Source organism: Artemia franciscana, chromosome 6, assembly GCF_032884065.1.
Source record: "Artemia franciscana chromosome 6, ASM3288406v1, whole genome shotgun sequence".
NCBI lineage: Eukaryota > Metazoa > Arthropoda > Branchiopoda > Anostraca > Artemiidae > Artemia > Artemia franciscana.
Genome location: NC_088868.1, coordinates 13,815,626 through 13,834,960, shown reverse-complemented (window position 1 = coordinate 13,834,960; position 19,335 = coordinate 13,815,626). Strand labels below are relative to the sequence as shown.

General features: G+C 35.7%; 1 protein-coding gene across 1 annotated transcript in view; it reads right to left on the bottom strand.

The window, feature by feature from the left end:
* The window catches only part of LOC136028083 (prostaglandin reductase 1-like), a 96,645-nt gene that overhangs the window by 56,487 nt on the left and 20,823 nt on the right, over window positions 1-19,335 (bottom strand). Inside the window, exons 2-3 of the mRNA XM_065705694.1 lie at window positions 16,032-16,161; window positions 5,147-5,249 (exon numbers count right to left, since the gene is read on the bottom strand). Coding sequence (XP_065561766.1) covers window positions 5,147-5,249; window positions 16,032-16,161 — 233 coding nt within the window. The remainder of the gene's footprint in view (window positions 1-5,146; window positions 5,250-16,031; window positions 16,162-19,335) is intronic.

The window sequence follows — 19,335 nt, the reverse complement described above, 5'->3', positions numbered from 1 at the left end:
CGATTAGCCATGACTTGATGCCCACAATGGCTTGACACTGCCCGCAATTGGATTTTGATGCTTATTCAAATTATGTAAAATTCATAAAGTTTAATATTACTTATCAAATCTTACGAGCCTGAGCAAATTTGCGTAATTTTTGAAAAAAGGGAGGAACACCCCCAAAACTTAAAGTGACATTAATGACAACCGCACCGTCACATACAGCATATCAGGAAACCCAACTGTAGAGGTTTCAAGCTTCTATATACAAAAATGTATAAATTTGCATGTTTTGCTACAAGAAAGATCACGGATGCGTGTTCATTTGTTTGTTTTTGTATTTTTCTTACTTTTTCCCAGGGTGTTGTTTTTATAACTTTTAAAAAAGCTGATTATTCTAATTAAACGGCCGTTTTGTTTCAGGAGTCATTCTTAAATAATTGGAACAAAAAGTGAGACTTTATCGTAGAGCGAGGCATTGAAGAGGGAGCAACCCCTCATATACGTAATAATTTCTGTTCGTTTTAAGTTTTAATGTTGCTTCTTACTTTCAGTTTAAAAAAATTATGTTTTTTTTTATTTAATACATATTAAAGTTGCCCATATTGCGGGCAAAAAAAAATATCGAGATTAGTAACATGACTTTCTTATAATTTTAGTCTTTGATTTACTGCAGACCAATTGTCTGCTCCTACGAAAACGTCGTTTTTTGGAGGGGGGGGGGGGCACTTTTATGCTATCAGTTTTCACTTTTGTTTCAGTTGTCAGTTTTCTTTGCTACTTGCCAGTTTTCATGGCCAAATGAAGTTCGTCGTCACACTTCGTTAGAAAATGCCAGTCCTACCATTATTCCCAAATTTAAAGCAGCTTTTGAAATGTTGTCGAGTTCTGCTACTAGCCACTTTAGAACTTTTTGCATACCTGTTTGTAGATATATATTGGGTAATCTGAGAAGCAATAATCTTTCTTCGTTTTAAGCTTCAACTTCGCTCCTTATTTTCTCACGAAAAAGGTTTTTTTTAAAATAATTTTCTAAAAACGTGACAAATATCCTATAGGGGCAACTTATGATGGGAAAAACTTACTTGGCAACTTGGCTTCCAATCATGGTTGTTCCTGGCTGTCTGTCTCTGCTATACGGTCTCATGTAAGGGTCCACACTCAAATAAAGAGCCTCGCATAGTATTTCTATAATGATGAAAAAAATAAAAAGAATAAGACATGTTAACACTATTTACAGGAACTGGGATCTCGAATCTTACTTAATACGCGAATCAAGCGTAGGAAGGATGTAGTCAGAACTTCATTTTTAAGGATAGGGGAGGCTTGTAAAAATAAGACTGAGCTCAATTATTACATCTTCGTGCCAAAACGGGAGTTTGTACCCAACATTTTCTTTTTTTAATCAAGGTTGAAAACTGAAGTAAGATAAAGTAAAGAGCAACTCTTGTGTAGCCTTAGAGTCATCACCAGTCGTCTGCTTGATTTTCACAAAAATAAGGTTAATGCCTTATTAGGGCCAGAGAGGTATAATATGTAAATAATAGTGGCAGTAAATCCATCATGTCAGAGAACATTTTATTTCACTTGTCAGCACCCAATTCAAATAGCAAAAATTTACTGGTCCTATTTGAAGAGCAGACATGCAAACAGGATTTTTCTTCAGGCCCCCAATGATAAAAATTAAGGAGGATCAATAACAAAGACACGATTTTTATTTGATAACTTGAATAAGAAGTGTCCGGAAATTTTAATCGTTGATATAAGGATATAAAGATGTTACTGTGAATGTCCGAAATCTAGTTAATGCCGACATTCACCGGTAAATGTCCGAAATTCCTTTTTCTCTGTTGGGATTCAATTAGCGTTGCGAATCAGCTTTTTCAGTCTTTTACAAGCTTTGATGGTAAACCCAAAGTAACCTATCCTGTCACCATCAAACCCTGCATAAAACTGAACAAGTTGACTGGCAACGCTGACTAAATCCAAGGAGAAAAATAGCATTTCGGACATTCACCGGTGAATGTCGACTTCGACATCCACCAATTTCGGATATTCATGGTAACATAGCATGGTAACACTTATTTTAAAGGCCCAACTGGATCCGGTGACATTGTGAGGAATTGAGGGGGGGGGGTGAAACTAAAATCTTGGAAAACGATTAGAGTGGAAGAATCGGGATGAAACTTGGTGAGAAAAATAAGCACAAATCCTAGATACGTGACTGACATAGTCGGAACCGATCTGCTCTCTTTTTGGGGGAGTTGGGGGGGGATAATTCTGAGAAATTAGAAAAATGAGGTATTTGTAACTTACGAAGGAGCGATAGGATCTTAATGAAATTTCATGTTTGGAAGGATATCATGTCTCAGAGCTCTTATTTTATAAACCGACCGGATCCGGTGAATGGGAAGTTGGGGGGTGGGCGGAACCTAAAATCTTGGAAAATACTTAGAGCGGAGGGATCGGGATGAAACTTGGCGGGAAAAATAAGCACAAGTCCTATAAACGGGATTGACATAAACGGAACGGATCTACTGTCTTTGGGGTAGTTGGGGGGAGGGGGAGGCTTAATTCTGAAAAATTGGAAAAAGAGGTATTTTTAACTTACGAAAGAGTGATCGTATCTTAATGAAATTTCATATTTAGAAGGATCTCGAAACTCAGATCTCTTATTTGAAATCCCGACCGGATCCAGTGTCATTAGTGGGGGGGGGGACCGGAAATCTTGGAAAACACTTAAAGCGGAGAGATCAGGATGAAACTTGGTGGAAAGAATAAGCACTGGAATAAGTCCAAGGAAGATAATGATCTTGGAATAAGTCCAAGATCAGTGACTGACATAACCAGACCGGATCCACTCTCTTTGGTGGAGTTGGGGGGGGGGAGAGGAGTAATTCGGGAAAATTAGAAAAATGAAGTATTTGTAACTTACGAACGGGTAATTAGATCTTAATGAAATTTGATATCTAGAAGGATCTTGTGCTTTAGAACTGTCATTCTACGACCAGATCCGGTGACATTGAAGGGAGTTTGAGGGGGAAACAGGAATTCTTGGAAAACGTGAAAATCGAGGTATCTTACGAATGGGTGATCGGATCTTAATGAAACTTGATATATAGAATAATCTTATATCTCAGAAGCTCCATTTTCAATTCGAATCGGATCCGGGGACATAGAAGGTTGGCGGGGGGGAGCCAGACATCTTGGAAACGGGAAATCTTGGAAAACGCTTAGAGAGGAGAGATCGGGATGAAACTTGATGGGAAGAATAAGCACAAGTTATATATACGAGATTGATATAATTGGAACGGACCCGTTCTCTTTGAGGGAGCTGGGGGTTGTCAATTTGGAAAAATTAGAAAAATTGGGATATTTTTAACTTAAGAACGGGCGACCGGATCTTAATGAAATTTATATTTAGAAGGAACCCATGTCCCAGAGCTCTTATTTCAAATCCTGACCAGATTTGTTGACATTGGGGGGAGTTGGAGGGGAAAACTGGAAATCTTGGAAAACGCTTATAAAGGTCGTAGATACGTTATTGACGTAACCGGACTGGACCCGCTCTCTTTGGGGGAGTTAGGTGGTAAGGTTCAGTGCTTTGGCGAGTTTGGTGCTTCTGGACGTGCTAAGACGATGAAAATTGGTAGGCGTGTCAGGGAGCTGTACAAATTGACTTGATAAAGTCGTTTTCCCCAATTCGACCATCTGGGGGGCTGAAGGTAACGGCTCAATAGTAACCAAAACTCTATGGAACAGAGTCTTGCTAACATTAGATGCATCAAAAGAATCGCATTTTAATTTGCCTGACAAAAGTGTCAGGCAAGGCGATTGATTCAATTCATAAACTTAGGAGTTTGCACTAATAAAAACTTAATTCTATGTTAGTTGACCAGCAAGTTGACTGGAACTGCAAGGAGAATAAGCGTCCAAAGACTAGTTCTTCTGCCCTAGGAATCTATTAATTAAATGGACGGATAATAGATAGACTTGTCTATTAATAAATGAACTAACATCATTTTTGTACAATCCTAATAAGGGGGTTAATGCCAGATTTGCCTCTCACTCAATTGGACTATCTGTCTTTCCTTTTTCTACGATTAGCCATGACTTGATGCCCACAATGGCTTGACACTGCCCGCAATTGGATTTTGATGCTTATTCAAATTATGTAAAATTCATAAAGTTTAATATTACTTATCAAATCTTACGAGCCTGAGCAAATTTGCGTAATTTTTGAAAAAAGGGAGGAACACCCCCAAAACTTAAAGTGACATTAATGACAACCGCACCGTCACATACAGCATATCAGGAAACCCAACTGTAGAGGTTTCAAGCTTCTATATACAAAAATGTATAAATTTGCATGTTTTGCTACAAGAAAGATCACGGATGCGTGTTCATTTGTTTGTTTTTGTATTTTTCTTACTTTTTCCCAGGGTGTTGTTTTTATAACTTTTAAAAAAGCTGATTATTCTAATTAAACGGCCGTTTTGTTTCAGGAGTCATTCTTAAATAATTGGAACAAAAAGTGAGACTTTATCGTAGAGCGAGGCATTGAAGAGGGAGCAACCCCTCATATACGTAATAATTTCTGTTCGTTTTAAGTTTTAATGTTGCTTCTTACTTTCAGTTTAAAAAAATTATGTTTTTTTTTATTTAATACATATTAAAGTTGCCCATATTGCGGGCAAAAAAAAATATCGAGATTAGTAACATGACTTTCTTATAATTTTAGTCTTTGATTTACTGCAGACCAATTGTCTGCTCCTACGAAAACGTCGTTTTTTGGAGGGGGGGGGTCACTTTTATGCTATCAGTTTTCACTTTTGTTTCAGTTGTCAGTTTTCTTTGCTACTTGCCAGTTTTCATGGCCAAATGAAGTTCGTCGTCACACTTCGTTAGAAAATGCCAGTGCTACCATTATTCCCAAATTTAAAGCAGCTTTTGAAATGTTGTCGAGTTCTGCTACTAGCCACTTTAGAACTTTTTGCATACCTGTTTGTAGATATATATTGGGTAATCTGAGAAGCAATAATCTTTCTTCGTTTTAAGCTTCAACTTCGCTCCTTATTTTCTCACGAAAAAGGTTTTTTTAAAATAATTTTCTAAAAACGTGACAAATATCCTATAGGGGCAACTTATGATGGGAAAAACTTACTTGGCAACTTGGCTTCCAATCATGGTTGTTCCTGGCTGTCTGTCTCTGCTATACGGTCTCATGTAAGGGTCCACACTCAAATAAAGAGCCTCGCATAGTATTTCTATAATGATGAAAAAAATAAAAAGAATAAGACATGTTAACACTATTTACAGGAACTGGGATCTCGAATCTTACTTAATACGCGAATCAAGCGTAGGAAGGATGTAGTCAGAACTTCATTTTTAAGGATAGGGGAGGCTTGTAAAAATAAGACTGAGCTCAATTATTACATCTTCGTGCCAAAACGGGAGTTTGTACCCAACAGTTTCTTTTTTTAATCAAGGTTGAAAACTGAAGTAAGATAAAGTAAAGAGCAACTCTTGTGTAGCCTTAGAGTCATCACCAGTCGTCTGCTTGATTTTCACAAAAATAAGGTTAATGCCTTTTAGGGCCAGAGAGGTATAATATGTAAATAATAGTGGCAGTAAATCCATCATGTCAGAGAACATTTTATTTCACTTGTCAGCACCCAATTCAAATAGCAAAAATTTACTGGTCCTATTTGAAGAGCAGACATGCAAACAGGATTTTTCTTCAGGCCCCCAATGATAAAAATTAAGGAGGATCAATAACAAAGACACGATTTTTATTTGATAACTTGAATAAGAAGTGTCCGGAAATTTTAATTGTTGATATAAGGATATAAAGATGTTACTGTGAATGTCCGAAATCTAGTTAATGCCGACATTCACCGGTAAATGTCCAAAATTCCTTTTTCTCTGTTGGGATTCAATTAGCGTTGCGAGTCAGCTTTTTCAGTCTTTTGCAAGCTTCGATGGTAAACCCAGCGTAACCTATCCTGTCACCATCAAACCTTGCATAAAACTGAACAAGTTGACTGGCAACGCTGACTAAATCCAAGGAGAAGAATAGCATTTCGGACATTCACCGGTGAATGTCGACTTCGACATCCACCAATTTCAGATATTCATGGTAACATAGCATGGTAACATGTGTGCATATATTGTCGATGCACTTTTAAACAAATGGACATATGTCTATTTTGAACATATTGAACATATGAACTTTGAACATATTTATACGTAGTTAACGAAGAACATACAATAGTTAACGCTATAAGAAACAGGGACTGATCTGTTTTTTTTTTTTTTTTTTTTTTTTTTTTTTTTTTTTTTTTTTTTTTTTTTTTTTTTTTTTTTTTTTTTTTTTTTAATGCACAGTAGAAACCGTGGGAATTATAAAAAATGGGTTAAATTTTTTTTTCTCATAAAAGTTTACAACATTTTCCTGTAGTCTCCAAGACTAGAAAAATTATTCGCTCTTTGACCCCTTCTCCGAAGAGAAAGAAGGGTAAACAAAAATGGCACATAATAGCAGTAAATTACTTTCAAAATTTCAGGAAAGGTGAGGGAGGGACTCTAATACCACAATACTGGTATAATTGTATTCAATTCCAAATGTAACCTTAGTAACCCTTAATAGGTCATAAAACCAAAACGACTCATTTCCTCAGTTAGAAAAATGCCAACTCACACAATGGCATAGAATTTCCCTTGAAGTTAATGTAAAATGATTCTTTTTTACGACTTTCCATCTAGGTGGTGGATATATAATTTCTAATGCTTAGTGACTTTTGTCTTCATTCGAGTTTCCTTAGTCATAAGTGGTAGAACCTAAAATTTGGTGATAGCTTTGATATGTCCTTATTTAATTGTGTGATGTGTTTCAAATTTGTGCAGTCTCTTTTCTAATGAACAAATTTGTTCCACGTTACATTATTAGATAAGAGAAACTAACTTCTTTTAATAATGCTACAAGGTAATTTTTAAAACTTGCTATTCAAATAGTATTTTTTAGATACGAACAGATCGTTAGAATGTTAGAATAAATTTAGCTTCAAATAACTGTTTTTTAACATGTAAAGCAACCCTCTAAGTCTAAAAGACGTATATCCATAGACCAACAATTTTTTGAAATTCATTTTCAAACAATTCTTAAAAAAACACTAATGTATTAAAAAAATTACTTTCAAATAATGTTTTTCGGATATTTTTAATTGAAATACCACCCTTTCAAGTCTAAAAGATAAGTAGCCAAAAAAGCTTATGGTGATCGAGTTTTGGGAAGGCAGAAGTTGAATACACCCAGATTTGACCGAGTTTCCTAACAATATTGATATTATTAGTAGGCCTAAGGTGGGCCGCTTAAGAGATTATTTTTAATGACGGCACATTTTGCTTTATTTTCAAGTTTGAAATTATGAAAAAAAAAATTATTTTACATTCAAATGGATTTTCGGGAATAGTTAGACTGACGACCCATGTGTTATTGACATAAGAGAGCATTTGACACCCATTGAATTTTGGCAACTATTTTTTCTTTCCAAAATTGTTAGAAGATAAAGCATATGCCTTTTTCGCCTTTGAAAAATAAAAAATAGAAAACGAGACTTGGTAAATCTTGACCCGGCGGGGTCAAATGAATGTAAGTCTCAGAAGATAAGGAAAGATTTCCAAAACCTATGTGATGTGTTTTTGAATGTCTTGTCGTTTTTGGTTCAGACATTCAATCGCACATTACACGGGAAAGGAATCAGCATATGTACATCACATCTGACTTCTTATCAGACAAAAAAAAAAAAAAAAAAAAAAAAAAAAAAAAAAAAAAAAAAAAAAAAAAAAATTAGTTCTGTTTATTTCTAATGCTCTGCTTGACAATACAGAACCCAAGAATCAATCCCCGCTGCCTCAAGGTTAGAAGATAGGCTTGCTGCTTGTCCCTGTAAAAGAAGAACTAGGAATTCAAATGTCTGGAATTCAAATCTCTGGAGGATCTCTATTCATTTCTTTCGGCACGCAAAATATGAGGAGATCAACAGCCCTTTTAGTGCCTCACTATAAGTTTTAACAGGAATGTACGGTGAGGGGAGGGGTATAATTCTGTTATAACTTAGAATTACGACTTTGGAACTCATAAAATGCATTTGTGAAATGGTTGTCACTTAAATGAATTTTATTTTGCTTGATATTTTATGACTGTAAGGAAATTTTTTTACCTATGCAAAAGAAGGAGAGGGCGAGCCTTCTTAACCCACCAATGTCAGCAAAATCACTAATGAGGTGCTGAAAAACTTGTGTTTTAAAATATTCGTGCTGAATAAAATGACCACAAGATGATCCGCTAAACCTACCCCCTAGCAAACAATGCCAACATTTGAACACAAGAAAATAGTCAAATGAATCCAGTCAAATGAATATAGCTGTCAGACGATAAACAAATGACAACCGTTGACAACCATTCTTATGATTAGGCATCAATGCAAGTAGCAGTCCTAGGCCAAATGGTTAGCGCTTCAGACTTGAAATTCTGAGGTCAGGGATTCGAGTCCTGGTGTCACTGGTTGCTTGGTTTGGAACAGGGGTCAATGGTGTGATTCTGTAAGCTCATCCAAAGTCAATCCAGCTTTAAATAGGTACCTGGAGAAATCCGAGGTGGAAACTCGAAAAGCATAGGATGATTTGCCCCAGCCATGAATTACACTCCTGGCTGAAGGCATTGAATCAGGAGGTTGGTACCTGTGCAACGCACTCCATTAGTCAGAATGTAAAAAAATTCTTTATTATTAAGTTTCAAGTACAGATGCACCAATGCAAAGGTGGAAGTACAAACGCAAGGGTAATTGTCATCAGAATCTAGGATGCTATGTACACAGTCTTACAATTATTGTTGTTTTGCCCCACAAGATGTCACATTAACGCAAAGTAATTTTAGTTGTCACCGAAAATTTTCACTAAAATGGGCCCTCTCTCAATATTCCACACACCGTGGTTCGACGCTATCAGTCCTTGTACACTGTATCAGTGGCTGGGTTTCTCAAAAAATATACGGAATTCTGCAATTTCTTTAACAGAATTAAATAAAAAATTTTTTTTTTTACTGAAAGCAAGGAGCGACATTGAAACTTAAAACGGAACAGAAATTATTCCGTATATGAAAGGGGCTATCCTCTCCTCAATATTACGCTCTTTACGCTAAAGTGCTTTATTGTTTCAAAAAGTATAGAGGTGTGAGAAAGAGTCAAACTTTAGCGTAAAGAGCAGCTCACTCTTTAGACTACTACAATTCGTTACCACGAAGTGTTTGATTTCAACTGCATTCCTGGCTGAAAAGTTTTCAGACCGTGCTGAATTTGATATTGTAACTTTGATTGTCAATATCTGCTCCTTTTTTGGGGTGAAGGGGAGGGGAATGGGTGTTTCCCTGAAAAAATGCAGACTTTTAATACTATTTTTTTAAAATGTTGCTTTAAAATTATTCCATTTTAAACATTTGAAAACATAATAAAAATAATATTCTTTTCACGCATTCTTTTGGTTTCAAATTATTGCTGTTTTCGAAAAATTTCTAATTTCATTCATATTATTAGTTAAGGATATATGAATGGTATTTAATAGTTTTTTTTCAATCAATGCATCTATTGAAATACAGAAAGAAGGGAAAAATATTAACTGAAAGAACACCAAATATATTATTTTGACTGAAGTAAAGATCAAACATTCAAACTTGAAACATTCAGAAACTACGCAAGATAAAGAGTAGGATGTCACCTGTAACACATTTCTGACGAACAAGCTTAGCAATTTTACTGACCTTTCACAAGGGAAACAAGAGCAAGAGTATGAACAAAAGAAGAAAGAATTTTAGCGGAAAGGCCAGCAAAGGAATACATCGAACAGAAAACATTTTAAATTTCAGATAATAAGCATTTGAACTTGTTTAACTCAACCCTTTTCTGGAGAAAAATAGAAAACGTGAAAAAACAAAACGAAAAGAAGACTAATGAGCAAACAGGACGTAAAGAGGAGAGGACTAAACCTTTCATGAGACTGACCCAATCGACAACCTCCCTTCTGGACATATGAAAAATAGGGGTCCAAAATTGTCTTCGTTCGTCTTTTAACCACCCCCACCCTAATAAAAACTCCTTTGATCTACAAAAACCGTTTGAGAGCCTGAAGAGAGCCTGAGAAAATTTGCATAATTTAGAAAATAGGAGGCAACACCCCCTAAAAGTCATAAAATGTTAACGAAAATCACGCCAACAGATTCAGCGTATCAGAAAACCCTTTTGCAGGAATTTCAACCTCCTATCTACAAAAATGCGGAATTTTGTATTTTTTGCCAGAAGACTGATCACGGATGCGTGTTTATTTGTTTTTTTTTTCCCAAGGGTGATAGTATCGACCCAGTGGTCCTAGAATGTCGCGGGAGGGCTCATTCTAACGAAATTAAAAGTTCTAGTAATCTTTTTAAGTGACCCAAAATTTGGAGGGAACATAGGCACCCTCCCACACTAATTTCCATGAAGGGGGCGCAAAATTTTCTAGCATTATTAAAAAAAGAGAAAATAAATAAAAAAAAAATTTTTTCAGCTGGAAGCAGCATTAAAACTTAAAACGAACAGAAATTATTACTTATATAAGGGTTTTTGTCTCCTTCTCAATACCTCGCTCTTTACGCTAAAGTATTTTTAGTTATTTATTCTACGACCTCTGTGATTCACGGGTCATTCTTAAAGAATTGGGACACAATTCAAGCTTTAGTGTAAAGAGCGAGGCATTGACGAGGGGGCGACTCCCTCATATACGTAATAAAAATATACTGATATAGAAGTTCGTTACGTAAGTTACGTATATTTTTTAGTAATAAAAACGTTCGTAAAAAATAAAAAGTTCTAGGAGCCTTTCTAAGCAACCAAAAATTAAAGGGTAACTAGGCCTCCTCCCAACCACTTTTTTTTATAAATCGTCTGATCCAAACTATGAGAAAGCCATTTAGCCAAAACAAATTAATATACAAATTCTGTTTTAATTATTCATGCGCGGTGAGCCAAAATCAAAACTTGCATTAATTCAAAAACGTTTAGAAACGTTCCCCTTACGCCCTGTTTGCTCATTAGTATTTTTTTTCTTTTTTCAACGTTTTCTGTTTTTCTTCAGAAAAGCGTTGAATTAAACAAGTTCAAATGCTTATTATCTGAAATTTAAAATGTTTTCTGTTCGATGTATTCCTTTGCTGGCCTTTCCGCTAAAATACGTTCTTCTTTTATTCATACTTTTGCTCGTGTTTCCCTTGTGAAGGCTCAGTATAATTGCTGAGCTTGTTTATAAGAAATGTGTTATAGGTGACATCCTACTCTTCATCTTGCGTAGTTCTTGAATGTTTCAAGTTTGAATGTTTGATCTTTACTTCAGTCAAAAAACTATAATTGGTATTTTTTCAGTTAATCTTTGCCCCTTCTTTCTGTATTTCAATAGATGCATGAATCGAAAAAAACTTTTAAATATTGCTCATATATCCTAAACTAACAACATAGGATCAAATTAGGAATTTTTCTAAAACTGCAAAAATTTGAAATCAAAAGAATACGTCAAAAGAACATTACTTTTAATATGTTTTCAAATGTTTAAAATGGAATAATTTTAAAGCAATGTTTAAAAAAATACTAGTATTAGAAGTCTGCATTTTTTCAGGGAAACACCCATCCCCCTCCCTTTCACCAAAATAGGAGCAGATATTGACAATCAAAGTTACACTATCAAATTCAGCACGGTCTGGAAAATTTTCAGCCAGGAATGCAGTTGAAATCAAACACTTTGTGGTAACGAACCGGCTCAGTAGTAACCAAAACTCTAAAAACGGAGTTTTGATACCAATATATACATCAAATGAATCAAATTTTTACGCTGATTCAGCATATAAGTTTATACTAAAATTTGTTCGTACCCATCAAAAGTTATGTGCCTGACAAAATTTGCCTTTTTTTAGAAAATAGGGGTAAACACCCACTAAAAGCCATAGAATCTTAAAGAAAATCACACCGTCAGATTCAGCGTATCAGAAAACCCTAATGTAGAAGTTTCAAGCTCCTATCTAAAAAAAAATATGGAATTTTGTGTTTTTTGCCAGAAGACAGATCACGGATGCGTGTTTGTTTTTTGTTTTTTCTTTCAGGGGTGATTATATCGCCCCAGTGATCCTAGAATGAAGTGAGAAGGGTCATTCTAACAGAAATTAAAGTTCTAGTCCCTTTTTTAAGCGACTAAAAAATTGGAGGGCACCTAGACCTCTTCCCAAGCTCAATTTTTCCAAAGTCACCGGATTAAAATTTTGATATAGCGATTCTGTTCAGCATAGTCGAAAAACCTAATAACTATGTCTTTGGGGACAACTTAATCCCCCGAAGTTACCAGGGGAGGGTCTGCAAGTTACAAACTTTGAACATTTTTTTTACATATAGAAATGTTTATTAGGAAGTGTACAGATGTACAGGGGTAACTTTTTCACGTTGGAGGGAGTGTGTTGGGGGAGGGGATAGCGTGGGAGGATCTTTCCATGGAGGAAGTTTCATGAGGGAAGGTAATTTCCATGATGGAGGCGCAGGATTTTCTAGCATTATTAAAAAAAACAAAACACTGAGAACAAAAAAATAGTTCTTTCAACCGGAAGTTAGGAGCAGCATTAAGACTTAAAACGAACAGAAACTATTACGTATATAAGGGGGTTCGTCTTCTCCTCAATACCTCGTTCTTTACGCTAAAGTATTTTTAGTTATTTCAACTATTTATTCTACGGCCTCTGTGATTCTGGGGACATTCTTAAAGAATTGGGACAAAATTAAAGTTTTAGTGTATTAAATTTAAAAAATCTAATATTTTTAACTGAAAGTAAGGAGCGACATTAAAACTTAAAACGAACAGAAATTACTCCGTGTATGAAAGGGGCTGCTCCCTTCTCAACGCCCGGCTCTATAGGCTAAAGTTTGACTCTTTCTCTCAATGATACTTTATTAAACAGTAAAAAACTTTAGCGTAAAGAGCAGGGCGTTGATGAGGAAGCAGCCCCCTTCATATACGAAGTAATTTCTGTTCGTTTTAAGTTTTAATGTCGCTCCTTACTTTCAGTTAAAAAACTTGTGTTTTTATTTAATCAATAGTAAAGACCAAAATGCCCTCTATAAATTATTGTTTTTTCCCCAACCACTTCTAATCTAAAAAATAGTTGCAGAAATTTTGGAAGGGGCCAAAATTATTCGGTTAAAAATTAAATTTTAGCGCACTTGGATAGCCAACCTTCTATCGTGCCTTTTTTATACCTAAGCCCCCTGTAACTTCCCAGCTGATCGAAGTCGTAAGATAGCCATTTTCCTCAAAATGGTAGAAACATAGCCCAAAGGTCTAATCAATAAGCTTCCAGCAATGGCATGATGCCCACAACCCCTGGGGCAACAGCCGTAAATAATGAAAATTGCCAATTACTGACATCTGGGTTTTATAATAGAAAAGAGGGGTACTTACTCGACGTTGAGGGTACGGCTGGCTCGAAATATTCAGGGATTGTTCTCTGGACGAAAATATCGAAGATTTTGTCCTGAGAGGGGCTAAGGGTCCCATATATGGGCTAAAGACTGTCTATTTTAGATTTGTTTGAAGCTAATTTTCCAAAAGTGCTTGGGATGGAGGAGTCTAATGTACAAAGAATTTCTTTAAGGCACCCTCCCTCAAGAAAAACTAAACGGGCCCAAAACTGTTTCCCAACCGGCTTGAAACTTATATCCTAAAACCCTCGGCTATGAGTAGGAAAAATTGGAAAAATAGTACCTCCCCCAAAACGAGATCCAACAATGGGCCAAAGAATTTTTCCCTGGCTACCTCGCACGAAAGGGGTGATTTTGTTTTAATTGAAAAATTTTGTTAATAAATGCAGATTTTTTTAAGATTTGGGCTGCGAATTTTTGGAATACAAGAGAGGAGGGCTAATCAAGGTTCTGCACCGGGTGCAAGTGGGACCAGAACCGCCACTTGCTCCATATGGCCAAGAAGCTGATGAAAGAGATGAATCAAACTGATTGAAGAGATGAAACTTAATAGATTATTTTTGTGCGTCCCAAATCGTTTAGTTTTTTCGTCTGGAATGATCAAAAACATTCAGAGTCAAGTGACTGGGCTGAACCAAGGAATGAAAATTTGTTACATTTTTTTTCTATGCATTAGGGCTAGAGCTAATGAACAAAAGTTTCAACCTTACAAAAAAAAGAAAAAAGAAAAAAAATGCTCCTTTTACAGACAAAAACATTTTGTTGCTCTTATCCCTTCCCTCAAACATAATTTTTGAATTCCCTTTGCCCTTACCAAACACTATCCGAAAGAATTTAACTCAATCTCTCGGTTACTACCGAGATATTACGGATACGACATCTTAATATTCTGGTCAAATATACGTTCTTTCGATTTACATCACTGCTTCATCGTATATAAATCCTAAGGTCAGCAGGAGCTGATGGTACCAAATTAATTAAGATTGGAGACACATATTTTTGACCCCAATTTTCTTCCCTCCATACATAAAATATAGACCCCTTCACGAGCAAATTTACTTGTTTTTCAAGATTAGGGCTGTAAATCAATAAAGTAGGCTTGTCGAAGATTCTGATTTGATGATGTAGACTACATTTTATTTCGAATTGATGTTGCACTTGAGGGTTTTAAGCTCTTTTTCAAAAAGTTATTTTCATTGTCACAAATTATTGCTCGATTATCTGAATATTAGTTTTCATTTCTGAATTAACCTGCATTGAAAAATCTTTCGCACGAAACAGTATCTTGGAAAACGCGCTTTCACGCTTTCGGTTAGTATGGGCGGTGGTTTGCTCTTTACTAGGAAGCCACTATTGCTGAAACCTCGCTTAGAATATTTTTGACCCCAATTTTCTTCCCTCCATACATAAAATATAGACCCCTTCACGAGCGAATTTACTTGTTTTTCAAGATTAGGGCTGTAAATCAATAAAGTAGGCTTGTCGATTTGATGATGTAGACTACATTTTATTTCGAATTGATGTTGCACTTGAGGGTTTTAAGCTCTTTTTCAAAAAGTTATTTTCATTGTCACAAATTATTGCTCGATTATCTGAATATTAGTTTTCATTTCTGAATTAACCTGCATTGAGAAATCTTTCGCACGAAACAGTATCTTGGAAAACGCGCTTTCACGCTTTCGGTTAGTATGGGCGGTGGTTTTCACTTTACTAGGAAGCCACTATTGCTGAAACCTCGCTTAGAATTAGATGGAACAAATTCAGATAGTTCTCCGTTAGGACTATAAAAGCTAGTAAAAAGAACTAAAATTTCTTGGAGGTACAACAATTGTTACATACAAACTCTTTATTTCCGTGTGTTCATAGCGTTTCCCAGATCTACTGAACATGCAGAAAGAATACTTGAGCTAACGTTTTGGAGGTGATCTTCAGTGAAAAACACCTAAATACAACAGTCTCTACAAGCAGGTATTTGGCGGTGGATATAGCCCTCAACAGATATAGAAAATCATTCACATATGTTCAGACTTGAAGGTAACGAGCCCCTGTTTTTGTATTTCTGGAGGGTGGGTTGGTCACCACCTAAATAGTTCTATAAATTTCAGTGCAATTGCTACAATTACTACTACTACTAACAACTCATCGCAGATCAAAGCCGTCTAAGGCCAACAAATCTCCGCATGCTCCGCCTCCACCCACATCTGTTCAAAGCCTCCCTCTTCAAACTCTCCCAGGTCCCCATTTCCCTTAAATCTTTGGGTTACCTCCAAGTAGCAGCATAATATTTATAGGCATTCGTAAAATTAGATAGCCAAATAGTGTCTATTTTGATATTGTTTTTTTGGGGGGGAGGAGATGGGTCTTAAAAGTGATCCCCTAGTAACTGTCTTGCTGAAAAACGTGTTTTTGATTACTTTTGTTGCTTCAGAAAATATTCGCAATACGGGGACTTAAAAAAAGAAGAAAAAAAGGAAAGAAAGAAATAGAAGAGCAAGTCGATCCTACCTTTATCCTTAAGGGGTGGCAGTTCCTCTTCAACCAATTCAAAATCCTCGAGTTTTGGTTCCCCAACGAAGTGACGAACAAATATAAATTGTTTCGTTTTCATATCAATATCCCGTAGCTCACTTTTTACCTGCAAACAAAATCAATTTCACCAATGCACGACAGCCAAAAGTTTCTTTCTGTATTCACTGACTACTATATTGCTTAAGTTTACAAGATAATCACTTATCACTTAAATTTATTACCATGTCACTTTATGAATTTATTACTATGTCACTTAAATTTACAAGATAAGAAAAAAGCAAATCATCGCAAGAAAATGTAGACATATATGTGGGTTACTATTATTGAAATTCACAAACTAAGTTTCTATTTCTAAAAAAGTAGCCAATCAATTCCATTCTAAAAGAAAGTTTCTAACGTCCCAGTTCCAAATTGTTAACCATATTATCATCAAAAAGATTTTCCCTTCAGTTGTATGAGCTTGTTCCACAGTTTAGAAAAAAAAGTGGAATTGCAGAAGCAGTCGAAAATTTTTAGGTTTTGCTTTCACGGAGCAATTTTCTTTCTGATACTGACATTTGCTGTTGAATTTTTTTTTTCAGTTTCTTTTGATGGAATTCTTTGATCGGACTCACCAACAATTGTTGGCCATAAGAATTTTTTAGGGTTACAAAACGTTGCTAGCGTGTCCCCCCCCCCCCATGAGGAAAACTTTCTCCTGTTAAAAAGACACCTTCCTCCATGCAAAATGACCAGCCAAAGATAAAGTATGACAATTAAACTAATGAAGAAAAGAAGGAATTTTGGAATATCCTGCTTATGTTCCAGAATATAAGCAGAATGTACGGTGTTAAATATCCTATAACACCTTGGTTATTTGGGTGATACTGTAATTAAAATCACTTCATTTCTTATTCGTTGCCGATTGAGAATGATCTTCTTTCATAGATTTTACTTTGTATATCCCGATGAACTCACTTGAACTAATAAAAAAAACGAAGAAAAGACCCAGCAGAAGAGTTGCGCTTCGTGCCTGATTTTACAGATCGAAATTTTTATTCAACTGGCTGAAAACCTGACAGGAAGGGCTAACGCCCCTGCCGACAGCTACAGCACGCTATACCAGTTTACCCCTTGCGATTGAGAATCCGTCCGTTAAGCGTACCTCCGAAAGTTTTTTCGCCTGAACTACCTTTAAGAGACATTTTTTTCTAACTTTATTTAAATAACAGAACGTTTAGCTCTAAGTCAGAACCAAGCAAATTTAAAATTAACAGAGCTCCTTATTTTCTCATAAATTTCATAATCTTAGGCATATTTTCTCAGGCTCGCAGAGTTTGATGTGTAACATAAAACTTGATGAACTTCATATATTTGGATTCATCATGAAAAGTCAATTCTTTTTATGTATTAATTGTCGTTAAAATTCCTTTGTTTAGAGTTTATGTTACTATTGGCCCGAGTCTCCCCTTACTTAAAGTTCTTTACCACGAACTATTAGACTCTACACCATATATCATATATTTTTGTTTCTGTATTTGGCTTAATTTCCCCCTGGCTGCTTAATTTTACACGCGAGGAGAATTTTACCAGGGGGGGGGGGGGGGGTACCGGTGGGAATAGTAAGGGCACCGAGAAAGGCATTTACCTAAATATAATAAACACAATTCATGTAAAAAGACAGTAGTTTATTCTGAGGGGAAGAAGCAAACTCACCATGACTGCCCAAAAACAATGGATTATGAGCAAGAATATGAGATTTTGATATTCTGGACAAGCACCCTGTCATCCTTTCAACGTCCCGCGTACCCCCATTCGCATCCACAGTCCCAAATGGTATCAAACCAAATTTCAAGATGATCATTTTGATCGAAACTGTTTAAAAATCCATAAAGTATCGACGGGGGCAAGAAGATAGTTATGGCTCCGTAAGGAATGGTCCCAAATTACGCAAATACCCCATGAAAAACAGTACTACCTAGGTGTTTTATAATAGGATAGATAGGTCATGTTGCATCTTTTTGAAATCAGAGTCACAAAAGGAATTCAAATCCGCGTGCAAAGAGGACCCAGAGTAAGAACCTTGGACTAATACCCCCTCCAACTCCCCCAACCTAATTTTTCTTGTTTTTATTATTATTATTTTTTGTAAGAAATGTTTCTTGAAGTTTGCAACAAATATAAGGTTTCTACAGATTTGAGGGTAATATTGAAATATAGACCAAAAGCACAATATTCTAAATATACATTTTAAGGTCCCTTCTTCTTTTCGTCCCCAAGGTTGGGGACGTTGTAGGGAATTAAATGGTCATCGAGTCAAGGTTAATTTTACCCCTTTTGATTGCCGTTGTTACTGTCTCCCACTTATGCTACACCTCTCATGCATGTCACTACACAATGCCGAACTAGAGTCATACAAAGAGTAAAATGTATTCAAGCATCCACAAATTCAAATGACATAAAAAGAGAGCAAACAACCACTGAAACAACATGTTGTTATTATTGCTCTTAGATTAAGGTCTTTGTAGAGTTCCTGTATTAAGCTACCTGTTCAATTTAGCTTATGACTGTAAATTCCCCTTCTCTGGAAAACTTTCTCAAGGTATAGCTTTCATCGACTTTGATAATTTCAACCAAAACAAATTCTTCAGAGAATCTATTATATAAAACAATATTTTCTGGTACAATGTTCTTTTCAACTAGTAGCAACAAATTCAATTAAATATCAAACTTATAACCATAATCAAACCTTGATTCGTATACGCCCTTTAAACCATAATAGCATGCAAAATTCAAAGCTTTTTGAACTTCTTCATTGGAATGCAAAATTTGAAAATTGGTTTTTACATGTTTTAATTAAATACTTATTCTGAGGCTAATTTTTACTTCATATTCCAAATATGTAGCTTTATTAACCTAAAAATTACCAGTCAGTTGTCTAGCAAGAACATTCAAACTTCAAATAAGTGATTCCCATGTAAAAAAAAACAAAAACAAGTTAAAGCAAAATAAAACATAACAAGGGCTGTTTAGTAAAATGGTTGACTAAGATACACACATATCCAAAGTTGTCTGCAAGATAGAGGTCAGGATGGCTTCAGCTAAAAAAAGGCAATAAAAATTGTGTAATTAATATAAATAAGATCACCCTCCGCATCCACTTCGTTAGCAAAACTATTACTAAAAACCTATCGCACAAGACCCTTGCTGGTCGAAAATGCTGGCTGAATATTCAAATTTTGCGCAATATCTAGATTGCAATCAATACTTAATTTTTAAAAAGAAAAGCTGAAAAAAAAAC